Source organism: Bubalus kerabau, chromosome 2 (genome assembly GCF_029407905.1).
Source record: "Bubalus kerabau isolate K-KA32 ecotype Philippines breed swamp buffalo chromosome 2, PCC_UOA_SB_1v2, whole genome shotgun sequence".
Classification (NCBI taxonomy): domain Eukaryota; kingdom Metazoa; phylum Chordata; class Mammalia; order Artiodactyla; family Bovidae; genus Bubalus; species Bubalus kerabau.
Genome location: NC_073625.1, coordinates 175,911,585 through 175,939,193, shown reverse-complemented (window position 1 = coordinate 175,939,193; position 27,609 = coordinate 175,911,585). Strand labels below are relative to the sequence as shown.

Below are 27,609 nucleotides of genomic sequence, written 5' to 3'. Positions count from 1 at the left end.
AGTACTCAGATACCTGGCATTTTGCTCATTACATCTACACAATAAGAAGGCATGACCTTCTTGCAAGGCTACCATCATTTTAAAGCTGATCATTCAAATAAATGAAAATATCTTACCCCACTTTTCAGTGACTGTTAAATTTATGATATTTATAATAAACAGGGTATTTTTAACATTTGATAAGAAAAAAAGAATGTTGCATAGTCAAAACTTTCTCAACAGACATATTGGCTGTTATTAGACTGCCAAAGGTGAAATGTAAAACTTAAGCAAAAATTGTTTTATGATATTAAGGGGAAAATATGTAATGTGTTCTTACTCTTCATAAGAAAACTTTATTGCAAGTAATTATGGAGACCATTTACTGAACAAGGCAGCATACTTGGTTTATATACTTGGTCTTTTTTAATACTCAGGACAGCATTATAAAATGCTCAGATCTACTGTAAAATAATTTTTAAAGCTTACACGTTTAAACTCATTGTATGAGAAACTTTTCTTTCACAAGATGTTCAGTGCTTTACAAATCTTAAGGGAGAAACAAAGCTGATGATACAAATTACAGAGAAGAAGCAGAATTATTACCTTTCCCAAAACTTTTCAAAAGACAAAGACCTCACAACTCTTCTTAAGAGCAATGAGTCAGCAAATATTTAGAGAGCACCTACTAAGTCTCGGGTAAAACAGGATTCTTGCCCTTGAAGGAGCATAAGGACATGTCATAAGGATGCATACCAACACATATGAAATAGAGTCAACACAAAACTATTCCACTGTTCAAAACTGGGTAGTGGGAAAGGCCAGGAAGGCAATTATGCTTCACCATGCATGCAGACAAGATCAACAAGCCTGGCTGCCTGCCACTGTGTTGAGGACTGTGAGGCCAGGGCAAAAGCTCCATGAGGAATGCGCATCACGGGCAGGGCTGGGACAAGCTGTGGATAAGCAAACACACACAGAGGCCCGGAGGGAGATTCTGGTGGTGGCTTACCGCCCATTAGGATTGTGCTGAATAGTCTGAGGGTATATTTCACAACTGCCCATATCTTTTACTGCCAGTGGCAGTCTTTCTCCATCTTTAATTTCAGCATCTCCCATTGCTTTTAGGTTGGCCTGCTGGACTTCTGAATGTTTGGCCCAGATTATCTTTCCATTGGCATCCATGGACATGGCAGGTTCCTCCCGACCAAGCTGGAGGAATGACAAATGACTTTTAGCCACAAAAAGGAAAACAAATGAAACTACAACAAAATAAACATTTTCTATTTTCATTTAATGGAGGGCTCCTTTCTTCAACTTAACTCTCCTCGCCAGTAACTAATCTCTTTTAAATACATAGCTCAATGACAGAGTGCCAGTTTAACAAAGCTGGTGACTTAGAAGAAAACTGCTCCCCCTGTATACCCTATTCAGAGACAGTGCAATGAGAGATTACCTTAACAATAATGCTCCCTTCATCATAGCCCAAAGCAACGTTATTGGACCCTCGCAGGCTGGCCACACACCATACTCTCTCCATTCCATAATTCAAAGTACTCTCAAGGCGATAGGTGCTTGAATGCCAAATACGCACGGTTCCTGAAAAAAACAATGTGAATCAGCCATTTGACTTGAATACCCAAAAGTGAACTGTCAGGTGGACTAGCCACGTGGAAGTCTTTATATTCAAACACAACACACTTCCTGGAAGCTTCATTTTTGATCTGTAGTCTGTGACTTTATAAAGCAACATAAACATATAATAGAAAGTACATAACAAGCTAAAACAAAGAAATGTCATTTTTATGTGTGAAATAATGACAGGATTCCTGGGTACAGTGCCTACTACATGCCAGATGCTTTCTATGTTATTTCTCCACATCCTATCACTACGATCCTATGAGGCAGGTATATCTATTCCCATTTCATAATGTATCCAAACCACACATCTATGAAGTGGCAGAGCCTGAATCTGATCCCGGGATTTCAGACTCCAAAGCACAGGCTTTTTCCGTCTTCCCCTAGCACTTCTAGGTGTCCTCTTATGTACCTAACAGAGTCAAAACACATCAGGATCATGATGATGATAATGACAGTAACAATGTCCTTGTACTCTACTATAGCTTAAGTAATCTACTCTAATAAAAAACAGCAAAATCTTTTGAAACTTCCAATGAAAGTGTAGGGCACTAAGCTGGCTTAAATATCCACTCAGCAATGAATGATAAGCATAGGAATAAATATACATTTCTAACTTACCATCTTCTGAACCTGTGATGATAATGGGCAGCTCAGGATGAAAACTGGCACAAGACACATTTTGGGCATGTCCCTCCAGTGTCTGTACACAAGTTTTATTCTATAGTCAATACACAGAAAACACTTTTATTAGTGGAAAACAATAACTCATCCTTAATTTTCCCAGAGCACAGATACACAATCAATAATGGTCGTAACAATCTAAACAATATTCAATACAGAGATTTTCGAAAGAGAATCATCTTATTGTGTACATGTTTTCTCATTATTTGATAGTACAGGCAAAAGTAACTATCATATTTAAAGAAGAAAACATACACACACACACACACCCTGAAAGAGCTGGTTTTCATCTAAGTATCAGTGCCCCCATTTCCTAAGATGTCTTTAATGTTTGTATCCTGCATTTAAACACAGATTTGAGTATCTCACTATAAGTGGTTTTCTAGGCCTCATTTTATTAACTATTCGTGGTTATTTTGATGTGCTGCTAAGTCGCTTCAGTCATGTCTGACTCTGTGCGACCCCATAGGTGGCAGCCCACGAGGCTCCCCTGTCCCTGGGATTCTCCAGGCAAGAACACTGGAGTGGGTGAGAAACAAAAAAATAAAAATTTAAAATCTTGGAGATAAAAAGTGTAGAAACAAGAGTTCATAATCAGGTTTACAAGAGTTTATGTGGCAAAATGATAGCACTATTGTGATGTCTGACATTGGTCACTAGTGTGCTAGTTTTGAAATACAAATGGAAGTCTGCCAATGAGGATACTAAAGGATATAAGAATTCATTTTAATTAAAACCTTGAAATTTCTCATTTCTAGTAGTAAATGAAAAATGAACATGATGGCATTTTATTTTTAAACTCTTAATAAGCATTTGTTGTTATTTTCATGGGGAATTCTGAGACCACAGTTTAGGTGCAATTCCTGATGCCTTATTATTATGCTCAAAACAGAGTTCAACAACCCAAGTTCGAACTGTCCTGTAAGAAACAGTGAGACGTACATCTAACATAAGGCAAGTAAGCTATGAAAAAGCTGTACCTGATAGTCCCATATTTTCACAAGACGGTCATCTGCTCCTGAGATGAGGTATGGCTTGTCCCCACCACTGTAGTAATCAATGCAGTTCACGCCTTTCTCATGTCCCTCTAGAGTGAAGTTTGGTGACGACGAGCCCAGCTGCCACACCTTCAGAGAGCAACAGCATCTGCCAGTCAACATGGGGCCTTCATTTCAGAAGGCAGCTCCACCACACCCCTGACAGGTCACAGAAATGCCAAAGCCCAGCAGAGAAGCTGAAGAATGCTCAGTTTTTCACCCACGTGTTTGGGTTCTTTCTCACTTTACTTGAATTTCCAGAGGGCAGAATCACTATGGCATTCTCTGAAATGCCAAATTCCAGGCTTTATCCTTAGAGATTATGATTCAGTGGAACTACAATGAAATTCAGGAATCTAGATTTTCAACAAGACACCCCAGGTGTCTTGACTTTGAGAAACACTACTCTAAGGGTAGGAAATGATGTTATGAGAGAGTTATTAATAACACAAAGCTAATGAAAATGGACTTAGTAAGATGTATTAAAAGGAAAAAAATTACTGCTTTAATCAAAAAATTTAAACTATGAAAAAGCAGTCAAATATTACTACAGCACTGCTATTGAGCTTTATCTTTACAAATATTTATTTTGTATGACTACTACATGGGAGGCCCCGTGGGGAGTATAAAGATACGTAAACAAACTTGACTAGAGCCAAAGGTAAGACAATTTTGTCCTCAAGTTATATGTAATTTAGTGAAGAAAGTTTGAAACTAATTTCAAAGTTTTCAACCTATGTCAAAAACAAGGATAATTTAGTAAAAGAAAAATGATAATAAAGTAATTCAAAGCCCTAAGATATTCAACATGTACTATTTAATAATAAGTTGCCAGACAAACAGAAGATAACAGTTTACATAAGTTAAAGGAAAACTAATAAAAATGTTACATAAATGTAAGCCTGTTCATGTAAGCAAAGTTAAATCTATGCATATGGAAATATTTTAAATACTATAGTGGGAAAAGGAATATATCTGCACTCACTGCAACATGCATCTAATACAGACAGGGCACTGTGCTGCCTGCCAATGTGTGTCTGCTTGTGGGAGGCGGGTAACATACGGTTCCTGCCCCAAACATCAACATTTCAGGAATAAAGATTTCCCATTATTATTCAGCAGGAAGGCCATAATAGAGGCCAAAAAGAATGGAAGGAATGGGATGAGAATGGCTCTGTCTAGGGGTGAAATGGATGTCTGAAGGGAGCTTCTCAGAGTAAATAACTGCTAAGCCTTGAAAGATGAGTAATTCTCCAGAGGAAAGAAATCAAAAAGGGAGAATAAAGAATACTGTAAGCAGAGGGACCAGCTGAATGAGGTAAGGTTCCGTGAACATTCATGGCTTCTTGAGAAAATGGTGAGGAGACCAGGTTTACAGGACATGACTCGTAACATTAGCTAAGGTTGGTCTTGCAAACCCTTGTATTCCACACCAAGGCATCTGGACTTTACCCTTAGATTGGGAACTGACAAGATGGAACCCATGTTTTAGAAAGATAACTGGCAGTGGTATGGAGAAATGGAGTAAGAAAAAGAGAATGGAGGCAAATGAAATAGATTAATAATCAGCAGAAGGAAATAGCAAATATACTAACAAAGAGGAAAACAATGACCTAGAGAAGACACAGGCATTTTCTTATTCTGGGTTTGCAGAGGTTTAAAACTCTTACAATATATTGCTTCCACATGGAGAAACACCCCTCCATTAAGAGCACTGAGTTGCCACACCATTTTTCTAAACAGAATATGCCCTTCTGAGTCAAAATAAGAAGTCCTATTTTGCTTCAAAATGAGCTTTTGAGGGAAACTTCTCAGATAGGAATAACTTTCTGGGAAGCCAGCAGTAAAATACCTAACACAAATATATCTCACCAACGAGCATAAGTGACACAAACAATGGGCACCTTACCTTGATTGTCCTGTCCAAAGAAGCACTGGCAAACTGGTTGTTATCTTTAGGGTTGATCACAATCTGCATTACATAATGCGTGTGTCCTTCAAACACTTGTGAGCAAGACCATTTTTTATCCCAGTCCCAGAGTTTAATAAGCATGTCATCTAGACCAAAAGAAAGTCTCCACTTAGTTGCTATATCTATTTCTTTCATTCAGAACTAAGGTGCAGAATCTCTGTGCCTTTTTAAGGAAGAAAATCTAACACAAATCATATATTCCATGACTTACAGACACCAAATCAGAATTGAACAGATTTTTCAAAATGCTTATTCTAAGAATAATTTTAACTTTCTGAAGAATGGAGATAAAAGAGATTACTAATAGCAAATATACAAATTTCATGGAAAAAATGTAAAATAGACTCAATGGGTTTTACAGAATGATAAAAGAGTAACACAAGTTTAATTAGAGTCTAAGTATGACTGAATAATGATGACAATGACTATTTCAGAACCAAGCATTTCTCTTTTAATCAGTTCAGTTGCTTAGTCATGTCTGACTCTTTTCGACACCATGGACTGCAGCACGTCAGGCTTCAATTGGTTAAAAAAAGTTCTGAAATACTTCTCAATTTCTAACTTAAAAATGTTTCAAAGAGCTATTACCAATTTAGTGCAACTTGTTTTAACTGCCTTCCAAAAAGCTCCACTGCTTTATACATAATACCAAGGTGCAAACTAGTCTGAATATAAAGATAAAACTGACTAGAGTGTATGGCAATCTGCCAAAAACTCACTCACTCAGCAGGTAAATTAGCTTTCTGTTCAGCAGATGTGCCAGCATCTAGACCTTCAGGTCTTCCCTGACAGGAATCAGAGAAACTGCTACACAAATCCTAAGTAGAGCTGACATTCATTAAAATACAAAAGCAAGCAGCACTGATAGCATGTTAATGGATTTAAATAGTTTAAAGGCTGCTTGGAATCAGAACTCTACTTGTAACAGCAGTAAATGAATTGCATGTCTCACTAAATGAAAATGAATTACCCAAAGAGACCTACACGACCAAAAGGGGTCATCTCTTACCACTGCTGGTTAGAATGAAAGGCTGGGTTGGATGAACAGCAATACAGCGAATGTAGTCTGAATGTGCCTCAAACATATGAACTCTCTCCAGAGTGTTGTAATTGAATACTCTAATCTGCATGTCATCCTAGAAATGAAAATTTAAAAACCATCATTATTCTTATGAGGTAAATTGCACAAAAAAATATACTATAGGCTCAAGGTATAAAGTCCAGGCTTCAAAACACTGCACTAATTAACAAAAGAAAGCAAGAATCAAAATTCTGCAACTCATTTAGGTAATCACCGACCAATTCAGAAATGGGATTAGAAATTCATATGCTTACTTACCGCTCCTGTTACAACCCAATTCTTCCTTGCAACAAACTTTGCAGCTCGGACAGGAAGATCACATACTTCAAATGTTTTCACCAGTGTCTTAAAAATGTAACAAGAACATACCACTTTGAGTTATGAAAAAACAAGTGAAAAATCTATTCTGTTATATTTAAAACATCCAATTATTTAGATCACTTCTAATCTTAAAAATATTCTCTAGCTAAAATATAAAAGCAGTCGAATGGAAAACATTAACCAATCATCTTTTCTTTAACAGATTCAAACCTAAAATACTTATAAAAGAAAAAAGAAAGCAAATATCCACAAGATGAAGTTCCCCATCCTCTGTGCTCCAGTCCTTCCCTACTTCTCTAGCCCCATCCTTAGCTACTCTCAGCCTTACCTTTGTTCCCATTCCCTCCACATGAAAACCCACCCAAAGAACCTTATACTCCACTTTCACAACACAGCACTTTCATAATTACATGCTTAATGTCAGTCTTTCCTGCTAAGCCCCCTGAGGGTGGGAATCTTGTTCACCACTGTATACCTAGAGCCTAAGAACAGCGGATGAAAAACAATCCATGTGTAATAAGTATTTATTGAATGAATTAGCTCTTAGTTTTCTTCTTTTAAAAATTAAACCCATAAACTCATAAAATAAACTTATAAACAATATACAATTCTTTTGTATACTTCAGCAATATACTTCCATACAGAAGCTGTTTCTTTTTAGTGATGAACTAAGTGATTCCTAATTCTTCACAGTGATTAAGATGTCCTTTAAAGCTGCTCAGAATAGAATTATACACACAGGATAGAAAGCTGCTCAGAAAAGAATTATACACACAGGATAAAGGTGGAAAACTAGAAGACCGTGCCAGAAAGAACAGCAATGAATGCATTTTGTCCTCCCACTTTGATACTTTGTTCTCTAAAATTCTGAAAGTCAAACTATCCCTTTAAAAAAATTATTTCATTCTTTTTATATGTATATAATTTATTTTCTGGCTGTTCTGGGTCTTCACTGCTGTACAGGTTTTTCTCTAGTTGTGGAGAGTGGGGGCTCTTCTCTAGTTGTTGTGCATGGGCCTCTCAATGCAGTGGCCTTTCTTAAAGCAGAGCACAGGCGCAAGGGTGCACAGGCTTCAGCAGTTGTGGCACATGGGCTCAGTAGTTGCTCCTAGGCTCTGGAGCACAGAGTCAATAGCTGTGGTGCACGGGCTTAGCTGCTCTGCGGTATGTGGGATGCTTCTGGATCGGGGATCGAATCCATGTCTCCTGCATTGACAGGTGGATTCTTTATCACTGAGCCACCAAGGAAGCCCCAAACTATCACTTTTCTATATCTGTTTTTGTACTAGAGAATAGTGAAAAGAGCATATTATGATTGATTAACCATGTCTACCAAATGTAAAAATAGGAATTGGTTCGTAAGAACTGTTGAGCCCAATCTGGCTTCCCGAGCAAGACCTCAAAGATTCTTCAGAAAAGACTGAATAAGTGGGGACATGAGCTCCAACCTGCACAAGCATTACCAGCTGACTGTGATACAGACACACGTTGAGCAGGCAGAACATGCAACCTACAAGATGACATGGTAATGCACAAAAGCTCTTAGTTCAGTTTAGTTCAGTCGCTCAGTTGTGTCCAACTTTTTGTGACCCCAGGAACCGGAGCACACCAGGCCTCTCTGTCCATCACCAACTCCCGGAGTTTACCCAAACTCATGTCCATTGAGTCGGTGATGCCATCCAACCATCTCATCCTCTGTGGTCCACTTCTCCTCCTGCCCTCAATCTTTCCCAGCATCAGGGTCTTTTCAAATGAGTCTACTCTTTGCATCAGGTGGCCAAAGTATTGGAGTTTCAGCTTCAACATCAGTCCTTCCAGTGAACACCCAGGACTGATCTCCTTTAGGATGGACTGGTTGGATATCCTTGCAGTCCAAGGGACTCTCAAGAATCTTCTCCAACACCACAGTTCAAAAGTATCAATTCTTAGGTGCTCAGCTTTCTTTATAGTCCAACTCTCACATCCATACATGACCACTGGAAAAACCATAGCCTTGACTAGACAGACCTTTGTTGGCAAAGTAATGTCTCTGGTTTTGAATATGCTGTCTAGGTTGGTCATAACTTTCCCTCCAAGGAGTAAGCGTCTTTTAATTTCATGGCTGCAGTCACCATCTGTAGTGATTTTGGAGCCCAAAAAAATAAAGTCTGACACTGTTTCCCCATCTATTTGCCATGAAGTGATGGGACCAGATGCCATGATCTTAGTTTTCTGAATGTTGAGCTTTAAGCCAACTTTTTCACTCTCCTCTTTCACCTTCATCAAGAGGCTCTTTAGTTCTTCACTTTCTGCCATAAGGGTGGTGTCATCTGCATATCTGAGGTTATGGATATTTCTCCCAGCAATCTTGATTCCAGCTTGTGCTTATTCCAGCCCAGCGTTTCTCATGATGTACTCTGCATAGAAGTTAAATAAGCAGGGTGACAATATACAGCCTTGACATACTCCTTTTCCTATTTGGAACCAGTCTGTTGTTCCATGTCCAATTCTAACTGTTGCTTCTGCCCTGCATATAGGTTTCTCAAGAGGTAGGTCAGGTGGTCTGGTATTCCCATCTCTTGAAGAATTTTCCACAGTTTATTGTGATGCACACAGTCAAAGGCTTTGGCATAGTCAATAAAGCAGAAATAGATGTTTTTCTGGAACTCTCTTGCTTTCTTAATGACCCAGAAGATGTTGGCAATTTGATCTCTGGTTCCTCTGCCTTTTCTAAAACCAGCTTGAACATCTGGAAGTTCACAGTTCACGTACTGCTGAAGCCTGGCTTGGAGAATTTTGAGCATTACTTTACTTGAGTGTGAGATGAGTGCAATTGTGCGGTAATTTGAGCATTCTTTGGCACTGCCTTTCTTTGGGACTGGAATGAAAACTGACCTTTTCCAGTCCTGTGGCCACTGCTGAGTTTTCCAAATTTGCTGACATACTGTGTGCAGCACTTTCACAGCATCATCTTTTAGGAGTTCAAGTAGCTCAACTGGAATTCCATCACCTCCACTAGCTTTGTCATATTGATGCTTCCTAAGGCCCACTTGACTTCACATTCCAGGATGTCTGGCTCTAGGTGAGTGATCACACCATTGTGATTATCTGGATTGTGAAGTTCTTTTTTTGTATAGTTCTTCTGTGTATTCTTGTCACCTTAATATCCTCTGCTTCTGTTAGGTCCATACCATGAGTGTCCTTTATTGAGCCCATCTTTGCATGAAATGTTCCCTTGGTATCTCTAATTTTTTGAAGAGATCAGTAGTCTTTCCCATTCTATTGTTTTCCTTTATTTCTTTGCATTGATCACTGAGGAAGGCTTTCTTATCTCTCCTTGCTATTCTTTGGAACTCTGCATTCAGATGGGTATATCTTTCCTTTTCTCCTTTGCTTGTCACTTCTCTTCTTTTCACAGCTATTTGTAAGGCCTCTTAAGGAGGCAACAAACTCAGGGATCTGCTGAGCAGTAAAAAATAAAGCAGCCACAGCACCAACAGCCATGGTTCAGGTCTACGTTAAGTGCTGTGGCTGATACAAATGACCTAAGGGATGGTCTTCCTACTCCAGAAGCTAAACAAGATAAAGAGGATGAAATACTACACACTCAACATATAAATCACCAATGAGAAGTAAGTAAATAAAGAAATACTTGTATGGTGCCTGACAGGTTTCATACACAATTTAATCTAATTTGATTTAATCATTCTGACAATCCTGTGAAATAAGAAAGGCAACATATCATTTTCATTTCGGTAAGTAGATCAAGCATCAACATGGTTAAGTCTTCCCCACATCATTTAATTAGCAGGATGGCTTCAAATTCTAACATACTGATTTTTTAACTGCTGTACCCATCACCACAAAGAGTATATAATTCCTCATTTGAAATTCAAGAACATTTGAATTTACTCCCTAAAACCTTTTCGGCTCTTTCAAGCATCTTGCTCTCCATACACATGAGTGCCAAGTAACTTCTGTTGGTGATAAAGGAAGAAAAGCAGGGACATCCAAAACAAATCAACCATTCAACAAGACTTACTGAGTATCGACTGCGAGCCTGACTGTCAGGTGCCCACTTGAAATAACAATGGGAATTAACACTAGGAAAAGCCCTGTCCTCACAGAACCTTCTTTTCTTGAAGGAAAGAAGGAAATTTTAAAAATTACCAATGAGATGAATTATGAAGGGGGAAGCAGATGGCCCTGCAGAAGGGCACAGAAGGGTACAAACACAAAGATGAAGCAAAGTAGATGACCTGAATCAAGCAGTTACATTATACATCTTACATTACAAAAGTAAGGGAAGTACACCTGGGCTTTAGAGCATACCATAGTGAGAGGAAGGAGAGTGAGAGATGGTGAAATGGAGCTGACAGAGGGAACCCCTAGGAAGCATGGCAGGGGTGGGGGAGGCACCAATATATCTGTTAAGCACAAAATCAGAAAGATTTTAAACATTTGGATAGAATAGACTACCCCACCAAAAGCAGTTAGCAAGCATCCTTTCCACATCAAGGCAAAAGGAATTCACAAGATTTGAAACTGCAGAGGATAGAAATTCTGAATTAGTGATATACTGATAAATGGAAAGTTTATTATTCAACACATAGTCGTTCAACACATAGTTACTGAGCACTTATTGTGTGTCAGGTAACGTCATAGGCACTGGGATACAGCAGAAAACAAAATGTTAATGTGAATAAAATATCACTGGTGGGGTCCTGGTTGAATGTGCAGTCCTTACTGTTTCATTAGAATGATATAAGCTGAAAGGGTGGTTTTAAGTTTATTTTTGAACTTGGTTCCTCCTAAGGCCTATTTTTGCCATCTTAAACCCCTCAAATGTGAATTTTATCTGGGTTTTAAAAACTTAACCTTGGATTTTGGGGATAATTACTGTATAAATAGACACAAAACTGTATAGTATAGTGCTGACTATATGTTCTATACATTGAAAGAAAAAGATTAAGGATGGCCAAAAAAGACTGGAAAAGATAAACTAAGTTGAATATAAAAGTAATATATTACTTACTCAGAGGAAAGCATTTAAGACAGATAATCTGTAAAAGACATATTTCCACATGTAATGAAAAGCTGACTGCAAACATCTCTCTGATATTGTCTATAATTTGTATGGCTGCCTGAAAGTTATCTGCACCATACATTATATTAAGCATGTGGGGGAAAATTAGTAAAAGTAAAAATCCCATTTTTAAGATTTTTAGAATACTCACTGAATGGAAAAGTAAGTACCATTAAATACTAATATCTAGAGCAAGTGCTCTTATATTGGTCAGTTTCTTCAAAGAAGAGCTAATACTACCTACATGAGAACTTAATACTTCAATATTGGATATAATGAGCCCAGGACAGTTTCTCCCACAAGCTCTATCTTCATAAATGTTAGCTTATTTTTATTAAAAATAGTTTGTACCAATTTATTTGGAAAAGCAGTATATATATATATATACACACACACATACATACTACCATTATATTTATCTTCTTTAATTATTAGTCTAAGACAGTATTTCTAATAAAGTCCTTAAAAATTTCTACCTGTGTTTCATGATTCCAAACGCACACACTACCATTGTAAAGACTGGCCAACATCCACGGCTCTGTAGGATGCAAATCCACACTCTTAACTCGATCGGATCGAGCAGTAAGTTTTCTCTTGATATCAAGTCGCAGAGGCTAAGGACAAACATGAAAAACAAGCAAACAAAATGTTATATTGCCATGTCAGATGAAACATGTTTGCGATCTTGAGTAAAAACAGTGCATTAACATGCATACAAAACAATTCAGTTTTTACTTTGCGAAACTGTAGCCACAGTTTAAAGTTTAAAGCACCTACTTATTCACTCATACATACAAAACACACGACTATTTAAAAAACTTTAACTCATAGCAGCACTTGTCAAACTTTTTGGTTTACAGACACGTTTACAGTATTAATTTTTGAGGACACTAAAAAGCTTCTGTTTATGTGAAGGGCGAAAGGTGAAAGGGTTAGTTGCTCAGTTGTGTCCAACTCTTTTACGACCCCATGGACTGTAGCCTGCCAGGCTCCTTTGTCCATGGAATTCTCCAGGCAAGAATACTGGAGTGGGTTGCCATTCTCTTCTCCAAAGGATCTTCCCAATTCAGGGATTGAACCCGAGTCTCCTGTATTGCAGGCAGATTCTTTGCCGTTTGAGCCACCTTATTTATGTAGATTATATTTATTAATATTTATCATGTTAAAAATTAAAACTGAGACAACTTTAAAATATTCATGAATTAATTCATTTTCAAAAACAAACTAAACCTATTCATGTTAACTTAAACAAAATACAGTTTTGAAAGAAATTTAGTGATAAGAGTAGCAATGTTTACAGTTGTGCAGAACTCTGTAAATTCTGACTTAACAAGACAGTTCATTTCTCGTATCTACTTTGGCCCTCAATATGTTGTGATATGTTGTTTTGGTTGCTATATGAGAAAAAACAAAAAACAAAAACTGGCTCATAGATACAGAGAACAACAGACTGGTAGCTGCCAGAGGTGGAGTGTAGAAGAGGGAGAAATAGGTAGAGGGGGTCAAAAGGTACAAACTTCCAGTTATAAATAAAGTAAATCATGGAGATGTAATGTACAGGAAAGCAGGTATTACAGTGTTGCATATTTGACAGTTGCTAAGAGAGTAGATCTTAAATGTTCTCATTACAAGAAAAAAACACAAAAACAAACAATTTTGTTAACTATGTATGGTGACAAATGTTAACTGGACTTATTGTGGTGATTGTTTTACTATATATAAATATCAAATCATTATATTAGACACCTAAAACTAACATAATAATATGTCAATTATACCTTTACTATTTTTTTAAATTGAGTTCAGAGAATAGTAGATTTATTTTGGCAATAGTGTTATTAATAGTAAATGCTAGACAATGTAATGTGGGATCAATAAGAGCCATGTCCATGAAGGGCTCTGGAGTCAAATGGGAATGTTTATAATATTTTAATGGATTTAAATTATAATAACCAAATGGAAATTAGAAGAATTTTGAACCAAAGCTAAAATACTCTCTTGTCATAAATACTAATAGTTTAAAACAGCGTTTTTCAACCTGGATTTGTCATCCAAACCACAGGAAAAAAAAATGATCTGAATAACTATTTTCTCAGTTCTTCCAAGGATGGCTTTTTAGGAGAAAAGTTAATTCATTATACGACTGATGGCTTATGGCAGTAGTCTCAGTTCTCTCTTGGAAGCAGATATGAGGAAGACTGATTTAAAACATGTTTCTCCTTCAGCAGGTTTTAAACACAACCTAAGAGTTTACTTGGCAAGTTGAGTTACCACCAAATTTTTATTTTTGCCATCTTCTGTGATGTTCATGAATGGGAGAGAAATTTAACATTACTTTTCTACACAAATGAAGCCTGCTAAATGATTTCAGCAGAGGTAATTTCCTGAGACATAGCAAACACCTTACAAGGCTCTTATTTATTGTTTTGGACATCTATCAAATCTGGGTCACTACTTCAAACCTGGTTCTCACTTCTATAAATGCCTCCCCTACTTCTGGCAACAACCTCCACCTCTTACTTTCCTTTAAAAGATCTAAGTTCTCTGGCTCTTCACAATCGCCACAAAAATATCTTCTCCATCTCAAACTTTCTACTTTCAAACCATTATCTTCACATTCCTTCCTAAAGCAGGACTTTTTCACTTCATCTATTTCTGAATCTTGCCCCATTACCTTCACAAATATTAACTTTTTTTCTGGTCTCTCCATAGTTAGCAAACATGATGTGTCTATTATATGCCAGGAATCATGGTGGGAGTTTAACATAAGCCAGCATATCTCATACTTTTTCTCCAGCAAATGAGGAAATTGTACACTTTTAAACTATGCATATTTTACCATTAAAAAATGTTTTAAATGATTGATTACTGAGTAAAAGTGAAGGTGGCCCAAGGTACAAAGCAACACCAGTATAACAACATGCCCCTAGTGCACAATCTCAAGAGCCAAGGGTTCTTGCTGTATTTCTCCCAATATTTTAGTGCCTACTTTGAATGAGACATCGTACTAGGGACTGTGGAATACCAAGATGAGTAAGGTACTCATAAAAGTGAGTGAAAGTGGCTCAGTCGTGTCTGACTCTTTGCTACCCCATGGACTATTCAGTCCATGGAACTCTCCAGGCCAGAATACTGGAGTGGGTAGCCTTTCCCTTCTCCAGAGAATCTTCCCAACCCAGGGATCAAACCCAGGTCTCCAGCATTGCAGGCGGCTTCTTTACCAGCTGAACCACAAGGGAAGCCCAAGAATACTGGAGTGGGTGAAAATGAAAGTGAAGTTACTCGGTTGTGTTCAACTCTTTGCAACCCTAAGGACTGTAGCTCACCAGGCTTCTCCATCCATGGAATTTTCCACTGGAGTGGGTAGCCTTTCCCTTACTCCAGGGGATCTTCCCAACTGAGAAATCGAACCGGGGTCTCCGGCATTGCAGGCTGATTCTTTACCAACTGAGCTATCAGGAAAGATACTCATATTGCAGCCTTAACTCTAAACATCTCCTTGTATCTCCCCAAGGCTGAAGGCATTTAGGACTTAGCTTAAATGTTACTGCCATCATACAATCTTTTGGATTACCCTACTAGAAGTATCCTTTACTACAGGATCCTACAGAATTTAACGTTTAATATTTATGCACATGTCTCTTTTTGGTTTCTAGAGTAGATGCTCCTTAAGAGCTCATTGCTGCTGCTGCTGCTAAGTCACTTCAGTCGTGTTGGACTCTGTGCGACCCCATAGACGGCAGCCCACCAGGCTCCCCCGTCCCTGGGATTCTCCAGGCAAGAACACTGGAGTGGGTTGCCATTTCCTTCTCCAATGCATGAAAGTGGAAAGTGAAAGTGAAGTCGCTCAGTCGTGCCTGACTCTTAGTGACCCCATGGACTGCAGCCTATCAGGCTCCTCTGCCCATGGGATTTTCCAGGCAAGAGTACTGGAGTGGGGTGCCATAAGAGCTCATTCATGTGCAATATTCAGCACTTTATATATTTGGGTATGGGAGGCTTCCGTGGTGGCTCAGCACTTAAGAATCTGCCTGCCAATACAGGAGACATGGGTTCAATCCCTGAACTGAGAAGATTCCGTGGAGAAGGAAATGGCAATTAACTCCAGAAATCTTGCCTAGAAAATCCCATGGACAGAGGAGCCTCGGTATATCCATGGGGTCACGTGACTGAGCGATTAAACAACAACAAAAGAGGTTTAAGAACAGATAGGATAATCAAGATCTAAAGAATCATGATGGACTCAAGCTTTAGTTCCACCGCTCATCTCAAATGCATGACAGTGGGCAAGTTTACTTAACTTCCCTCAGGTTTGTTGTATATAAAACTATTGACTATTATCTATCCCTTAGTGTAATGAGAATTAAATTCAGTATTAAGCAGTAAGAACAGTGCCTTGACTATTTTAACCACTCCATGAACATTTATAACTCACTCTCCCACCTGCTATGAGAATTAGGAAGCAAATGTTTAGCAAAATCCATGGCACACAGTAAATGCTCTATGGTAAATGAGTGAACAAATTTACATTTAAAATCTTTTGTAAAAGATTTTAAATGTGTTAAAGAATGAAATATTTAATTATAAAAATACTCTTAAAAATCGCAAAAGAAAACTAAATGAGGCAGATGCAAGGGGCTATTTCCAAAAATGTCCATTTTGAAAACCACAGCACACTCCAGAGCAGGTCCTTGGTAATACAAGGTAGCAGGACTTAAGTTTTGTTCTGGGGCTCTTACCTGGGGACCCAAGAAAGCTCATGAATGAGCATTGGTGGGTGAGAGTATCTGTGAGTGAGCCCATTAAATTTTTATGCAATGTTGTGTTTCTCTATGCATTTTTATGGAAATATTCATGATGTTCACAAGTTTCCCCAGGGAATCAACTTCTGTTGCAGTTAAAACTCTGCAGCAATTAGCCTTAAACTTTTTTTCCCCCTCTTTTAACTGCAAGATGAGGGACCTGGACTTATTAATCCCTAAGGTCTTCAAGCTCCAAAATCTCTGAATCTGTGCTGCCTAACAAGTTAAAAAAAAGAAAGAAAGAAAGAAAGAAAATGTTTAAATACGAAATACACAATCTCTTACATGCTTCTGGAAAGAAACTCTCACACTATCACACTGTTTTTCTTACTATTATAACTTAAGTGCAAAAATATTTTAGCGCATATTTGGGGGTGATAATAAAAAAAGGTGCGATGATTTGTCATTTGTCAAAAATGCTGTGTGACTGTCATTCTTCAGTTCAGTCACTCAGTCGTGTCCGACTCTTTGCAACTCCATGGACTGCAGCACGCCAGGCCTCCCTGTTCATCGCTAACTCCCGTTTACTCAAACTCATGTCCATTGAGTCGGTGATGCCATCCAACCATCTCATCCTCTGTCGCTCTCTTCTCCTCCTGCCTTCAATGTTTCCCAGCATCAGGATCTTTTCAGGGTCATTCTTCAGTCACTATATTTGCAAATGCAGACAAGCACGCCAACCAGTTTTATAAAATACGTCACAACTCTCCGCTTCTCCCTTGACACTTAAGCTGGGATTCCAAAGCATCTGAAATTCCACTTTTGACTCTATAGGATCCATTCACATTTCGAAAGGCGGGGGGATGGGGGCGCCTGCCTGTTTAAGTTCGTAGTTTGCGGCATACTATACCAAAACAAGCAGAAGAGTGCAAAATCAGCTGTCACCGTTTTAAAGGCACAATGAGGTAGTTTCATCAAAACCTTCTACAGAATTCAGCATTTTCGGCTTCCTATATTTCCCTACACTGCAGACCGCAGAAGCTCTAGCAAACATCGTAAGCACCGAAATCAGGGACCCTCCAGGCACTGTCTCCCCAAACGACCTGCCGCCTCTTCCCTTCCAGAATTCAAACTGGACCAGGACCCCTCAAGGCCTGAGGCGGTGGCTGCAGCAGGAACCCAGGCCGCGGACAACTGCGGGTCCCAGGCCAGGAGCCCCAAGAAATGGCCTTGGCCACATGGGGCCCCACTGCCTCCTGCAAGGCCTGGACTTACCATGGCTCCGTCGGTCCGAGCCCGGGCGCCCTCACTCGCTACAGACCAAGAAGTCCTGGAGAAACCCACCGACCCGCTGACCAGGCGACTGACTGACGTGGAACTTCCGGGAGGAGTTCTCGCGATAGTAAAGACCAGAGCGAGCGCCTGCGCAAAGTCGGCACAGGGCTGGTTTCCTAAGCCCCGCCCCAATTTCCTAGGCAACAGGGCCTCCAAACTGCCCCAAGCAGACCTGGCGCCTCCGGAGAAAGCGGGGTGTGGCCTTTAGAATCCTTTGCAGTGCCCTGGGGCAGCTCACACTGGAGTAGAAACAAACTGTGAGTTAAAAAAGACAAGAAAAAGCGAAATGCTACTTTCGAGTGCTAACGGCCGGAGAAACTCCCCCACAGTGGAGTTGTGTCACAGGAGCAGAGAAGTGCTGTCAGAGGGAGAGGGCGGAGGAGAGAAGGGAAGATGAAGCGAGGCTCTCAGCCCACTTTTATCTTGGTCGGCCTGAGAATGAGGCCCATGTAGTCCTTTCCCGGCCCTGCTCGGGGCACCGATTTCTGTTGGAAAGATGTGGGCGGCTTTCAGGGCTGAGCTTCATACTTCTGAGATCGAAGGGCAGCGAAGAGGCTTCAGCTTTGGAGCTCCCCAGAGACCTGGCTGCGATTCATGGGGTCGCGAAGAATCGGACACGACTGAGCGACTGAACTGACTGAGGAGATAGGAGTATCATCAGGGCCTGCAGGATCTCCTTTTGTCGAGCATCGACCTCATTGTTCATTCATTTATAATTATATATCAATCTTCGGCTATGTGCCAGAATACTTTCCTCTCATCTTCACATCAAATCTGAATTACCTCCATGTTACTGATGAGGAAGTCAGTTCAGTCAGTTCAGTTGCCCTGTCCTGTCTGACTCTCTGATCCCATGGATGGCAGCACACCAGGCTTCCCTGTCCATCACCTACTCCCGGAGCTTGCTCAAACTCATGTCCATCAAGTCGGTGATGCCGTCCAACCGTCTCATCCTCTGTTGTTCCCTTCACCTCCTGCCTTCTATCTTTTCCAGCATCAGGGTCTTTTTCCAATGAGTCAGCTCTTCACATCAGGTGGCCAAAGTATTGGAGTTTCAGCTTCAGCATCAGTCCTTCCAATGAATATTCAGGACTGATTTCTTTAGGATTGACTGGTTTGATCTTACCCTCCAAGGGACTCTCAAGAGTCTTCTCCAATAGCACAGTTCAAAAGCATCAGTTCTTTGGTGCTCAGTTTTCTTTATGGTCCACCCTCCATCCATACATAACTACTAGAAAAACCATAGCTTTGACTATATGGACTTTTGTTGGCAAAGTAATGTCTCTGCTTTTTAATATGCTGTCTAGGTTGGTCATAGCTTGTTTTCCAAGGAGCAAGCGTCTTTGAATTTCAGGAAACCAATGAGGAAACTAAGGTTCAAAGAAGTATCCCAGCCAAGGCCACACAGTAAATCGTAGAGTTAGGATTTGATATGTCCTCAAAGTCCTGTGCTCTTTCTCCTTCACTGAAATACATCTTCATTAAGGTAGTTGAACTCTAGCATAAGGACCTGAGCCATAGGGATTGCAAAATGAACTGCTAGAGCATTTGCCTACCACCACCTTCTGAGTGCCCACTTTTTAAAATAAATTTAGTTTTTAATTTTCTAAACACAGTGGGCCAAATAACTTTGACCCTTTGCTACATATAAATGTGTAGCAAAGGCCTGAAAGTAGCCTTAGAGCTTTTGTAGACCTTTAAATTATCAGAAAGGAAAAAAGTTTGTGTGTGTGTGTGTAGAAAGTAATATTCAGAGGGAGACATATAGACTCTGCATCAAGTAATTTGGCTTTTAGCAGTAGCTTTATTGCTAATGTAATTTCTTTGTGGGTCTTAGTTTTCCTCACCTTAAAAAAAAAATGTTTGTACATCACTAGGCACCCAAGAGTTTACCCAGTTGGTATTGATGAGAGGCTTAGCCCCAAGTATCACACTCACTTGGACTATATATTTCCCATTAAGTTCTGTAGTTGTGCATTATACATTATTTCATGTAATGTACATACTGAATTTGTACTATATCCAAAGCACTATACTAGGTGCTGCCTGAAGATTATACCTCTTGGATTTGGGTTGAAAGAAATTTCATTTTAAAGGAATAAGATTCTCAAATATGAACCAATACATAAAATTACATTATGTGTGTGTGTATCCCTGTATGTTCAATTGTGGGTTTAAAAGTAAAGAGTAAAACCATTTACTCTTTGGTTTAGAGAAGACTAGAAGGTTAGAAAATAACTCTGGGGAAGAAAATAAATAGGAACAAGCTTAGCAAATTGATAAATGGTTTCCCAAGGATTGGACACAATTGGATTTCTAGGGTGACTTTTCAACTCTTCCTTTTTCCAAGTGGAAGCTCACTTGTGCTTCTATTAATACCCTACATACATCCTTTCCTCCCTTTTCTGTTGCCACCCCTTCATTAAAAGTTGAGGAAGTGAGAATAATTCCTTGAGGAAAAATCTAGTTGGTATTTTTAAAATATATACATGTCTCATCACTTAGCAAAGTGGTGAGTAGGAGAATAAGAGCCTAGTTTCTCCCTTCAAAGGGAGTACAATTTAAGGAACTTCCATGGAAGTCCAGCAGTTAAGACTCTGCACTTTCAATGCAGGGGTGAAGGGTTTGAATTCTGATCAGGGAATTGAGATATCCTGCATGCTGTGTGGCCAAACTAAAAGGGATTACAAATTTATAAGAAGTACGAGTGAAAATACTCAGCATAAAATATCCAACTGGGGAGATAATTTTTATAAAGGAGGCAAAATTTGAGCTGGACTTTTGGACCACAAAAAGTCTAGTTTGCTTGAAGAATGGTATTCATTTAGAAGTGTATGAAGCAGATGGCTAAAAAGAAAGGATGGTGCTAAAATCTGAAAATTTACTGAAATAGGAATTGGACTTTGATTCAGTAAGCAGTTGGTAACAATTAAGCCAGAAAAGAAACATGTTTATGTATGCAGTCTGTAAGATTTATCTTTCATTGTTGTGTAAGAAGAAATGGATTGGAACAGTGAGACAAGTTTGGGGGAAGTGGGTATGGCAATAACAGTAATATTGAATAAATTTCATTGAGTGCTTACTTTTGTAATTGAAATATGCACTTTGCATGCTACAATTTATATAGTAATACTAACATATAGTCATTATTTTCTTCAATTTGTAGCTTCACATGCAGATTCTTTCCTGTCTGAGCCATCAGGGAAGCCCAATAGATGAGACTGAAGTGGGTTAGCATGCCCTCCAGGGGATCTTCCCAGCCCAGGGATTGAACCCATTCTCTTATGTCTGGCAGGCAGTTCTTTACCACTAATGCTACCTGGGTAGCCCCCAATATATGAGATGATGAAGCCCAAATGGGTTAAATAATAAGCTCTGTGCCACACTGCTCAAAAGCTGGTGACATACTTGAGATCTGAACCCAAGTTTATTTCCAAAATGACTGCTTTTTCTACTGGAAAGGTTCGTCTAGTCAAGGCTATGGTTTTTCCTGTGGTCATGTATGGATGTGAGAGTTGGACTGTGAAGAAGGCTGAGCGCCGAAGAATTGATGCTTTTGAACTGTGGTGTTGGAGAAGACTCCTGAGAGTCCCTTGGACTGCAAGGAGATCGAATCAGTCCATTCTGAAGATCAGCCCTGGGATTTCTTTGGAAGGAATGATGCTAAAGCTGAAACTCCAGTACTTTGGCCACCTCATTCGAAGAGTTGACTCATTGGAAAAGACTCTGATGCTGGGAGGGATTGGGGGCAGGAGGAGAAGGGGATGACAGAGGATGAGATGGCTGGATGGCATCACTGAGTCGATGGACGTGAGTCTGGGTGAACTCCGGGAGTTGGTGATGGACAGGGAGGCCTGGCGTGCTGTGATTCATGGGGTCGCAAAGAGTCGGACACGACTGAGCAACTGATCTGATCTGATGAGTTTTTTCTTTTTCACTGAGAAGTTAGAATCAACAAGATACACAAATGATTTGACTTTGTTTTGAAGTTAAGGGATTGGGAGATATTCTAATGCTAATATTTTGAATCTCGTGAACCAAGAGGAATATCTTTAATTATAGGAAGAAGTGGAGTCAGAAAATGATACAGAAAAGGCACAATTAGAATAAGAAGCTGTATGCTACAGAAGGAAAGGGAGATAGAATATAATAGGGTGACTCATAATCATTCAATTCATTGACAATAGTCTAGATGGCTTTAGAGAATTTAAGGAAACTTGGTTTGGGGGGAGAAAAACTATTGTCAGTGTCCATGGGGTCGCTAAGAGTTGGACACGACTAAGTGATTTCACTTTCACTTTTCACTTTCATGCACTGGAGAAGGAAATGGTAACCCACTCCAGTGTTCTTGCCTGGAGAATCCCAGGGACGGGGGAGCTTGGTGGGCTGCCGTCTATGGGGTCGCACAGAGTCGAACACGACTGAAGCGACTTAGCAGCAGCAGCAGTAGCCTTAAAAAATTTTTTTTCCAGTCAAGTAATGCTAGAGGGAATAGGTTTGCAAAGGATTAAGAAATGATTGGATGATAAAGCAGTGAAAGTGGTGAGTATAAAATATTTTACCAAAAGTTTAGTCATGAAAAGACAAATGTTGATGTCTCACTGAAAGTGGATTGATTGTTTCTGTATTTGGGGTGTAGTTGACATTAATTACCTCGTGATAACTACTCCACACAGATAGAGTAAACCTTTACCGTATTGCGTAGGAGCTAGCAAGACAAATGTCAAAAGGGTATATGTAGGGCATTTTAAGTGGAAGGACTTGAGAGTTCGATTTTTCCAGAGAACTAAAAGTAGTTAAGCATGCTTGGGCCAAAGAGTAAGAAGGGAGAGGATTGAGAAATGGGACTAGGAAGATAGATGATGCTCAGATCCTGAAAGTCCCTGACTGCCAGTGTAAGAAGTCAGGACTTTACCTTGAAGGCTCTAGGGAACCATTGAAGAATGTCAAGTAGGGTAATCTTCATGCTCTATTACTGATTCATCATTGCATGTCAGTTACTTTCCCTATTAAAGGAAATGTTAAGGTTCTCAGGTGGATTTCTTCATGAAGTGAATGAGAGTCTTGACCACATAATCACATACTAACCAGCAGGAGACTAAATTGAGTTGGAGAACCACTGACTTGTCTTCTCAGAAGAATGAAACTTATGGTTGCCTGACACTAGAGGCAAAGTTTTCACTGATTACAAAAGCATTGTTCGACTACAATATGCTGTACACTTAGTATGATTACCTTCCAAAATTTTAAAACTTATTAAATTTACTCCATGTGAGCTTGTTGTGGGATTTGGAGTAGATGGAATGATTTCTTTTGTTTACCTGAAAGCATAAATATCCAGATCATTAGTCATGTTTTGATACAAGTATAGCTTTACCTTTTTAAAAATTGCATTAACCTCATATCTTTTAGATTTCCCTGGTGGCTCAGATGGTAAAGCGTCTGCCTGCAATGTGGAAGACCCAGGTTTGATCCTTGGGTTGGGAAGATCCCTTGGAGAAGGAAATGGCAATCCACTCCAGTACTCTTGTCTGGAAAATCCCATGGACGGAGGAGCCTGGTAGGCTACAGTCCATGGGGTCGCAAAGAGTTGGACACGACCAAGTGAGTTCACTTTCAAATCTTTTTAATAAACATATTTAGAGGAGGCAGAGTTTAAAGTGAGATTTAAATGAATAAAGGGGGTGATTTCATAGGTGGGAATTGCTAGACATTGAAAATATGGCAGCAGAGTTTTGGGAGTTTGTCATTTAGTGACCTGTACAGCTGTCCACACATTAGACTTCCTATCAGTTCTTCATATGTGGGGTGCTAAGACTACCCATGGTTAAGTCATGACCAGCAGGTTCTGGAGACTCTTTTTGTCTCAGGGTGGTCTTGTGGAATGAACTCTCTGGGTCTCAATTTTGTTACCTACAAAATACATTTATTTTGGAAAAATGAACTCTAAACTCCCTTTCTATTTAGTTTCTTTAGAATTTTAAGTCTGTGATTCTATATTCTTTTCAAATGAAATGGGTGAAGGGAATGGGTGCAGGATATATTCATAGACTTTTTTTTTTTTTACTTCATTCGGGTGCCAGTGAAGTAGCTCTTTCTGCATATTTTATGGCATGCATTGCTCTTTTTTTTCAGGAAGTCACCTTAAGTCAGCAAATTTTTGTTGAAGCTTTATTATGCTTGGAACTATGCTGTAAAAGCTTGAGGATCCCCAGGGAACATGCTTTGACAACCAATGTTTAACTTTCTTTCCAGAGGAAAGATTTTACAAAGTTTTATATAAGCAAATTGATCAGTTTAGAACAATTATGTTTCCTTAAGAATTAAGTCCTTGTAAATGACAGTTCTGCTTATAAATAAATGAATAATAATGACAGATAGCCTGAATATCAGACATATAGCAGTTACCTTTAAGTTAATTGAAAAAAAAATTAATGTAAAGGTGAAATATCTGGAGTGACAAGGCACTGCACAGTATAATTTCCATCAAATTGCCTTATTGTACTTTCTTCTAAAGAATTTGTCAGCTCAAGTTGATCTAAGGGCATTACTTGATTTGAATTCAAATGTAGTTCAAGCCCCAGGGTTTAAAAATGAAGTCCTTGGGCTCTGAACTCATGATATGTTTTTGTACCTGAAGATGATTACCCAAATCACATTGAGCCACACTGTTATAGGACTTTGCATTTGATGTCAAAGCAACTTCACATGGATAGTGCTTGATCCGTTCACTAAAATCCAAATAGAAGAAGAAAGTGCTTTCTTTGCTAAATATGGCCATACTTTGGTGCCTCTGACACTGACAATGAATACAGATATAACTTTATCCTGAAAAGATTTACATATAAAGTGAATGTTAATTGAATCATATATATATGTATCCATGTATATATACAGATGTATGTACATATAGAGGTAAAGTCAATATCTGAGGGAGATAGAAAAAATTACAGGTGTTTTTGGTTATTTATATTTTCTAACTTATATGAATGTAAACTGTATAATAAAGAAAATAAATTACTTTATGCAAATATATAATGTAGCAAAAGAGCTTGTCATATGAAGGAACCTTAGTTTGAGAAGGCAATGGCACCCCACTCCAGTACTCTTGCCTGGAAAATCCCATGGATGGAGGAATCTGGTAGGCTGCGGTCCATGGGGTCGCTAAGAGTCGGACACGACTGAGCGACTTCACTTGCATTTTCACTTTCATAAAGCAAATAAATACCTCTTATTTTCTGCATAAATCTCGCTTTTCATTTTATAAAGTCCATTTGAGTTGCAACAAAATGGTATAGTCATATCCAGGCAGTTGCCAAAGCAGAATATGCAATACCTGACAGGGTTTTGAGAAAGGTTTTTTTGCTAAGATATTCCTCATAGAATACAGGGAAGCAGCTTTGTTGAAACGTTTGAAGTTGTGGGCAGGGGTGGGGCAAGATGAGGCAGTGATCAGGGAGGAGAGGAAGAATGAGACCCACTAAGGAGCCTGGTGGAAGGGCTAGAAGGGTTATGTTTAACAGGTACATATTAGGATACCAACAAATGTATTAATATACCAATTATTAGATAGCTGCTACCTTGAATGTCTCTATCATCTTAGCTGAAGCTGATCAAGTGTCTCCCCTGGGTTTTTCCCTATTGTAGCCACTAAAGGAGTAACAACATACACCCCTGAACTTATGCAACAGCCAGCAGCTAGTCTGGTATTAGGCATCTCTTCTGATTGATGAGTGCTGATGCCTTAGTATTTTGAGTATCAACTCTGCCTGTAAGGTAAGGATAATGAGCTGGTCCTTGCTGCATCTATTTGAGGAATCAATGAAAGGAGAAAGCAGGTATTTTAAATTATAAGGTAAGCCTGGATGGTCTTTGGCAGCCACTTCAGCCTCTCAGGTATCCTCTCCTCCCTTTCCCACCAACTCTGTGTGCCATTACAGGGCCTTGTTCTATGACTTTCTCAAACAAAACTCATCACCTAGCCCATCATATTAAAGTGCAATCAACCAACATGGGTTTTTCAGGCCCCTCTCTGAGTGTCAAGAATTTTATGGGGGACCACATTCTAGGGAAAGGGACCAAATTCATTTTTTTCTTTTCTTCCCAAATTCATTCATTTGTGGTTTTGTATAGAATTATAGGTTTAGCACTAATTTTCTTTGAGCACATTAAAGCTCTATCAGTCTTCCCTCTTGCTGTTAAAAGTCCATTGTCAGTTCCTTCTTTGAAGATAATCTTTTTTTCCTCTGATTGTTTTAAGGTTTTCTCTATGTCTTGATTTTATGAAGTTTTAGTATGAGCTGTTTAGGAATGGGTTTTATTTTGCTGGAATCTACTGAGTCTCTTAAATCTGAGAATAGGTCTCTTTTATAAGTCCTGAAAACTTCTCAATCCCATCTGCTTTTCACTGTTTTATATCTTCCTAGCATGCCAATGTTGTACCAACCTTGTACCACATTTTCCATGGCTTCTGCACACTTCTTTTGCCAGTGTGAATTTTTTCCATTTTCTTTTCTCAGTCCTGCATTCTGTATAAGGTCCTCTGATCCCACCTTCCAGTTCTTCATTTCTCCCTCATAGTGTCACTATGTTGTAAATGTGATCATTGAGTTTAAAATTTCAATTATTATCTTTATTTTTAGTTTGGTTCTTTTTTTCAGATATAGTATGCAATTTTTCATAGTCTCTGAATAGTTATTTCCATGGTTATTATTTATTTCCATGAAGATGGAAGCCTGGGTTTTAAAATCTGGCTTTAATAGCAGAAGTATGTGTGGGTTTATTTCTTCTCTCTGTTGTTTTGCTGCTGCTTGTTTCCTTGATGCTTAGTCATCTCTGATTGGATAACTAGTCACTGCCTTTAAATTGTTGTTGTTTAGTTGCTAAGTTGTGTTAAACTCTTTTGCAATCCCATGGACTCTAGCCCACCAAGCTCTTCTGTCCATGTGATTTTCCAGGCAAGAATAGTTGGAGCGGGTTTCCATTTCCTTCTCTAGGGGATCTTTTCAACTCATGGATTGAAACCTCATCTCCAGTATTGGCAGGCAGGTTCTTTACCCGTGAGCCACCAGGTAAGCCCATCTTTAAATTATTTAGGGGGATATCTGAAGCCTGGTTTAGATGCATGCCCTTCAGAGAGGCTTTATTTGGTTTTGCCATGCACCTGATAGCAACTGAGATCTATTCACACCAAATTCATGACTTAAATGCCTCTGTCCCACCCAGGTCAAGTGTACCCACAGTACAAATCCACAACAGGGTATTCTGTGGCTACCCCTTCTTGAAGACATTTAGTTCCTTTTCGTTTTAATTCTTTTGCCTTGCTTATAGCCATGGTAGGGTTTCCTGCAGTCCCCTGAGGTTGATGGGTAGGAGGAGGCAGCTTTATATCTGGTTTATCCTCAGTCTGTATGTGTATTGATTTGGGGAAAGTGTCCTATAAGACTTCAGTTTCGGTGAGTCTCAGGCTTTGACATGTGCCCATCTAGCTCCTACTGGTCACAGCAGTAATAGCAGATGATCTTAGGAGTTCTGATCATCCCATAGTCTTCCTACCATTTTGATAGAGGTTTTCATTCAGATATTGACCCAAGGTTGTTTTCATTTGTTTTTTTAATCGGAGGATAATTGCTTAACAATGATATGTTGGTTTCTGCCATGTAACAACGTGGATCAGCCATAAGTATACACATATCCCCTCCCTGTTGGTCCTGCCTCCCACCGCCCCCCTGCATCCCACCCCTGTTGGTCGTCAC

The 27,609-nt window shown here is 39.3% G+C and overlaps 1 protein-coding gene across 1 annotated transcript in view; it reads right to left on the bottom strand.

Moving 5' to 3' along the window:
* Nucleotides 1–17,948, bottom strand: part of COPB2 (COPI coat complex subunit beta 2) — a 33,099-nt gene extending 15,151 nt beyond the window's left edge. Inside the window, exons 1-9 of the mRNA XM_055569533.1 lie at nt 17,795–17,948; nt 12,254–12,391; nt 6,650–6,736; nt 6,320–6,446; nt 5,248–5,396; nt 3,282–3,428; nt 2,239–2,338; nt 1,436–1,578; nt 992–1,191 (exon numbers count right to left, since the gene is read on the bottom strand). Of these exons, the coding sequence (XP_055425508.1) occupies nt 992–1,191; nt 1,436–1,578; nt 2,239–2,338; nt 3,282–3,428; nt 5,248–5,396; nt 6,320–6,446; nt 6,650–6,736; nt 12,254–12,391; nt 17,795–17,797 (1,094 nt within the window). The 5' untranslated portion in view covers nt 17,798–17,948. The remainder of the gene's footprint in view (nt 1–991; nt 1,192–1,435; nt 1,579–2,238; nt 2,339–3,281; nt 3,429–5,247; nt 5,397–6,319; nt 6,447–6,649; nt 6,737–12,253; nt 12,392–17,794) is intronic.
* Between the last annotated feature and the right edge of the window lie 9,661 nt (nt 17,949–27,609).